This window comes from Nematolebias whitei, chromosome 11 (genome assembly GCF_014905685.2).
Source record: "Nematolebias whitei isolate Nwh7 chromosome 11, NemWhi1, whole genome shotgun sequence".
In the NCBI taxonomy this organism is placed as follows: Eukaryota; Metazoa; Chordata; class Actinopteri; order Cyprinodontiformes; family Rivulidae; genus Nematolebias; species Nematolebias whitei.
Genome location: NC_056508.1, coordinates 23642179 through 23647586, shown reverse-complemented (window position 1 = coordinate 23647586; position 5408 = coordinate 23642179). Strand labels below are relative to the sequence as shown.

Sequence of the window (5408 nt, the reverse complement as noted above, 5' to 3'; positions counted from 1 at the left end):
CTGACTGGACCAGGTGGTGGAGCTGTGGGATAATGAGCGGTGACAGGTGACATGAGTTGAGTGATTACTGAGTGTGCAGCATGACAGAGGAGCTGACAGAGAGCAGAGCTATGACACATTATAAAGCAAAACTATCTAATGATTTTTAACATTTATTAAAGAAAAATATCAGATTCTTGTAAAGGGGGGACTTTTTTTTTGTTTTAACCATCTTTTTTTTAATTAATAAATCTATAAGCTACGCAGACAATTCTTCATATAAATAAATAACACATACGTTTTACTCCTTGTACTCACTGCAGTGTTCACATATTTACAAAAGAAATGACAGCAAAACTGTTTGAACTAGACCTTTTTTGTTGTTTGTATAACCAATAAAATTCAGTTTTATTTCAGTTTTGATCAAAGCTTGAAAGAGCCACTGCAGAGGGACCAGAGAGCCACACGTGGCTCCAGAGCCACAGGTTGCAGACCCCTGCTCTACAGCCTGTCTTGTGTGGGATTTCTCCTTCTGCCTGGCTCCTGAGTTAGTGGGGACGCTGTCTGCTCTGTGGTACAAATTCCTGATGACTCCTAACTTGTGCTCCAGAGTGTGATGGGAGTCAAACTGCAAATACTGATCTGTGTGGGTGGGTTTGTTGTACACCTCAGTTTGCAAATGTTCTCCATCAGAAAGTCATTTGGACAAAAGATGAAACGTTTCAACTATTTTTTTAATACATGTAGAGGACCTGACTTAACTTTGTTAGATTTCTTTAGAAAGTGGCTTTTCTTAGTCCTGCATTAGTACCTGATGATTTTCATAGAAATAGGATTGGTGTTTGTAAAGACTTAAAAGTAACAGGTGGATCCAAGTGCATACAAGGAACTGCTTAGGTGGATATCTATTTGCCCATTTGATTAAGTGTTAGGTAGTGGAATAATCCATGGAGCGTGCAGGACTGAGGCGACAGAACAGCTGGCAGACAGATGGGTATGTTTGCAGAGTGATGGGGCAGGATTCCTGAGATGGAGAGAACTGAGAATCGAGCTGGATGATATACTCACAGCAAACAAAAGTTGAGAGATAGCAGCCAGACAGCCACGTTTACCAGCTGGTGGTAAAGCACAGCTCCATTGACAAGGAGATTTAAGACCTGTAAAGATGGACTGCCAGCTTGATAAGGAGAGGGATTCAATTCGGAGGGTTCTTCCTGTTAAAAGGGAGTTTTCCTTTCCGCTGTTGCCATTGTGCTTGCTCATAAGAGAGACCGTGACGGAATAGACAACTTTTACTAATTGGCATTTGTATGTATGTGAATGTTTTTGTACAGTTCCCTGAGATGACTTCTGTTGTGACTTGGCTCAACAGTATATAAATATTCTGAACTGAAACTGAATTGAATTATGGTCCGTCCATTATCTTTCCCTGTCATCCGATCCAACTAACTATAGATGGTGATCAAACAGATCCGCTCCTCTCTTCACCCACGAGTTTAAAACATTTGACCACAGATAAGATAACACAACTGTAGAGGCTATCATCAGTGTGTGGTCTAGGGTGTCCGGGTGCTGCCACCCACCTGGGCTTAAAGTCCTTTAGCAGAATACAATAGACACCAGCTGGAGCACCTTCCAGCACCCCTGCTTAGGACTCCAAGAAGGGTGGGAACTCTGAATTGCCATTTGGCGCACAGGCACAAACAACAGTTAGAGCTTATCACATCCACCCAAAGACAAGTGAAAGCTACCCCCTCATCCTCCAAAGAAAGCTTCAATGCACAGGTCCCAAGCAGGGTTATACTGTAAGTAAGCCCACTGGCCCAGCTCCTTTCACCATGGGCAACTCCAAAATGGTATACGGTCCAGCAATCTCTCAAGAAGATTAGTTCCAGAAACAGGCTTTGACGTGAGCCCAACTATATTTAGTCAGTACCTCTCAACCTCTCACACAAGCTTGGACTCCTTCCTCACCAGAGAGGTGACATTCTGTATCTCAAGAACCAGTGTAGTAAGTCAGGGTCAGAGCACCAAAGCCTCCTGCACCCTACCCTTATAGCAGGTAGTATCTCCACAGGTAGGCAAGTCTGTTGCATGAAGTTGAATTGGGCTGAGCCAGACTGGGCCCCATGGGTAAAGAGCCAGTCACCAGGAACTCACCAACAAGCCCCTTCCACAGGCTTGGTTTCAAATCTGTGAACCACTGGAGTTTCTGACAGACAGTTTAGGCTGTAGCTGAACTTCTCACCTGCTCCAGGGTCATGGGGGGTCTTTGGTGCCCATGTCCAGCTATCACTGTGCAAGAAAACTGAGGGAGGAAACCAGAGTACAGTACACGGAGGAAACACGCATGCACAAAGAGAACACACAAACTCCACCCAGAAAGGACCCTGGCCAGGATTTGATCCGACGACCTTCTGCAAGGCAGCAGCTCTACCAACTGAGCCACAGTGCCACCCATTTTGAATCTTTTCCAGTACAAATGTAAGAAAAGCCTCAGTGCTTCATGAGGCTTCATGTGCCCTTCACTAGCAGGAGGATGAAGGTGAGTCGCAAACCTGAACACAGGGAACAGATTCTCATCTGCGAGGAGCACAAGAAAACAAGATGATTGCACAGTGTCTTCATTTGCTCTAGGAACTCTGGCCTCTCACTGAATGCCATAAGTAATGTCTCACTGTCAGCCTCGGTCCTTAAATGCAGCAGGTGGCACATCAGAGAGATGAACCAGAGCTAAGGAGAAGAAACCTCTATCTGCCACTCAGGAGCTGCAAAAAGGTGGCGTGAAACAGAAAATGCTGGAATCAATAAGTACTGATTACTAATGGAAAACAGGTGGTGTGTATATTTATACAGGGTATATACATTCTTAGAAACAAGAACTATGGAAGACATCAAGTATAAATTAAGTTTTTTTTTCATGACTTTTTCATGACTAACACATGGTGGCTTTGTAATCAAACTATTTCATCATGACATGAGCAACACTTCTTACTTTGGTTCACTAATTTAATGCGAGAATTGTAGTTTTTATTTGATCACCAAGACACATGTTATCATCCTGACTTGTAAAAGTCAACTATTAATGGATCGTTTATAAATAAAGGTTTTCTTTGTTGTCTGTGGTCCTCTGGAACAACAGGTGATGGTAAAGGTCTCATTAAGAGACGGTTGCATAGAGATAAATGTTTTCCATGTGAAACACTGAAAAAAATTCATTTTAGCAGAATGTCTCTTCTGCTCACAGTATGAATGATGTTCACTGCCTCTAGATTCATCTTTGTAAACGAGGAATTCAACAAGATCAAGGGTAAAAGGTTAATAGGTTTATTTTCGTGGGACTAAATACGCATTCACTGAAACTAATTTTTATAAAGTAGCATCTCAACGTAACGTGGATAATTTTGTCTTCAAGAGAGAAAAATAAAAAATGATAGGAAAAGTTAAAGTTTTTGTTTCTTGACCTCTTTGTGTTAACATTGCAAATTGCTTTGCATAAATGATCAAATTAGTAAGTTTAAAATAAAAATACATGAAAAAAATAAGCAGATCTGTGGATGCAGTGCATGTTACTGCATGTGTTACTGGTTTAACTTCCTGCTGTTCCTCCTGCAGGGCCTGGGAAACCTGATCGAGGGAAGACCGGCGACGCCCGTATCAAACTTGAGCGATCACATGATAATCAGTCCTCAACAGTGAGTCGCATGCTTTGTTCCTCAAAATTTCTGCAATCATTCTGAAACTTTTTCTTTCTTCTGAAGGCACATTTTAATAGGAAACTGAAGAATTTGAAGAAACATAGAATGAATACCAGTCAGTGAATTCATCACTGGAAGTGACCGGTGTTTCTTTTTCATTGCTGTGATTCTTTCTTTCTGCTGTTCTTTGGGGTTTTATTCTTTTTAATTTTTTGTGCTCTTTTTCATTTTACCTGTAAATTTCTTTGTGCAGAACTGTTAGCTTTACCCACCTGATTTTCTCCTGATTCTTCATCTTCAGGTTAGACTTTACTTTTTTAATCAACTCAGCAATCAATAGTATTAGTCACAGAGACTGGAAATAGTGCACACACATAAAAGCAAATGCTGCTTGTTGTCATTTATTATTAGAATATTCATGTTTTGACCTGACACCTGTCTTATTTTAAAAGAAACCCCAAAGTCACACTCTGTCTGTGAGAAGAGCAACATGCATTTGACCCAACCTGTGAAGAGGAGGAGGATGACGATGAAGACGAGTCAGGATGAAGGCCGTCCAGTCGGTCGGCTGCTCAGGGAGGACATATTTCAAAGAAGAGGATGCACAACAAGGGGCTTGTTGTTTCCTTCTGATTCTTTCTTTGCCTGTTCACACATCTGAAGCCTAGTTGTACATTTTTCTACCTGACCTTTCATTATTTTTTTAAATTGCACATTTGATCTATTGATGTAAATGTTTTATTTGTAAAATACTTTATTTTAGTTTGTCTTGCTGAACTTCAGGCTGTGTTTTGCTGTCTGATGAGGGTGTCAGGAAAGCTGCAACACGAAGGTAACTTCTTGTGTTTTAATGAAGAAAAAAAACTTGAAATTTGGCTTCATAAATATTTACTTCAAAAATATATATATTTATATATATACATATACACACAAACACACGCACACATATATATATATATATACATACTGTATATATATATACATACTGTATATATATATATATATATATATATATATATATATATATACATACTGTATATATATATATATATATAAGGGATTAACAATATTATTGGCATGGTATCTGTATCAGCAGTAAAGTTAAATATCGGACATCGGCCAGTCCATCAAAAATAACTCACCAATACAAAAGGCACATATATATATATGGGACTGTTTTTGTATGACAACCCAGTGACAAGGATGCCTTCACAAAGCAGAATTCATAGAGATTTGAGTTGATCATTAAGATTGCATAACCGCATATTGGGCTTCTGTTTTAAAATAATTTTTAATTGAAGAAACTGTCAAGTCTATCTACTAATGCACTACTACGTATGTGCTTTTCCCTTGTCGCTTGTGAACAGGTTGAGTTTAGATTTGTGAAACTTTATAAATTTGCACTGTTTGAGTGATGTCATTGTGTTAGAGTAAATGTCATGAATGAGTTTGACATTAAACATAATCCAAGTTGAAGGGTTGCATCATTTTCAGCCCCCTTTTTGGCACCTGCATTAGGTATCAGGCCAAATTGACAAAGACCATGCAGAATACTGTAGTATTTTAATTACACAACAGAGAAAGATATGTAGTCTCTGTCAGGAGGTGTAGGGGAAAAAAAATTGGTATTGGTATCAGTTATCGGCCAAATAAATTGTAACATATCGGCATATCAGATATCTGCCAAAAATCCAATATCAGCCTCCATTTTATTTATATACATATATATAT

General features: G+C 39.5%; 1 protein-coding gene across 1 annotated transcript in view; it reads left to right on the top strand.

The window, feature by feature from the left end:
• Window positions 1-4616, top strand: part of rap1gapa (RAP1 GTPase activating protein a) — a 75732-nt gene extending 71116 nt beyond the window's left edge. Inside the window, exons 24-25 of the mRNA XM_037684776.1 lie at window positions 3595-3674; window positions 4130-4616. Coding sequence (XP_037540704.1) covers window positions 3595-3674; window positions 4130-4177 — 128 coding nt within the window. The 3' untranslated portion in view covers window positions 4178-4616. The remainder of the gene's footprint in view (window positions 1-3594; window positions 3675-4129) is intronic.
• The last annotated feature ends 792 nt before the right edge of the window (window positions 4617-5408 follow it).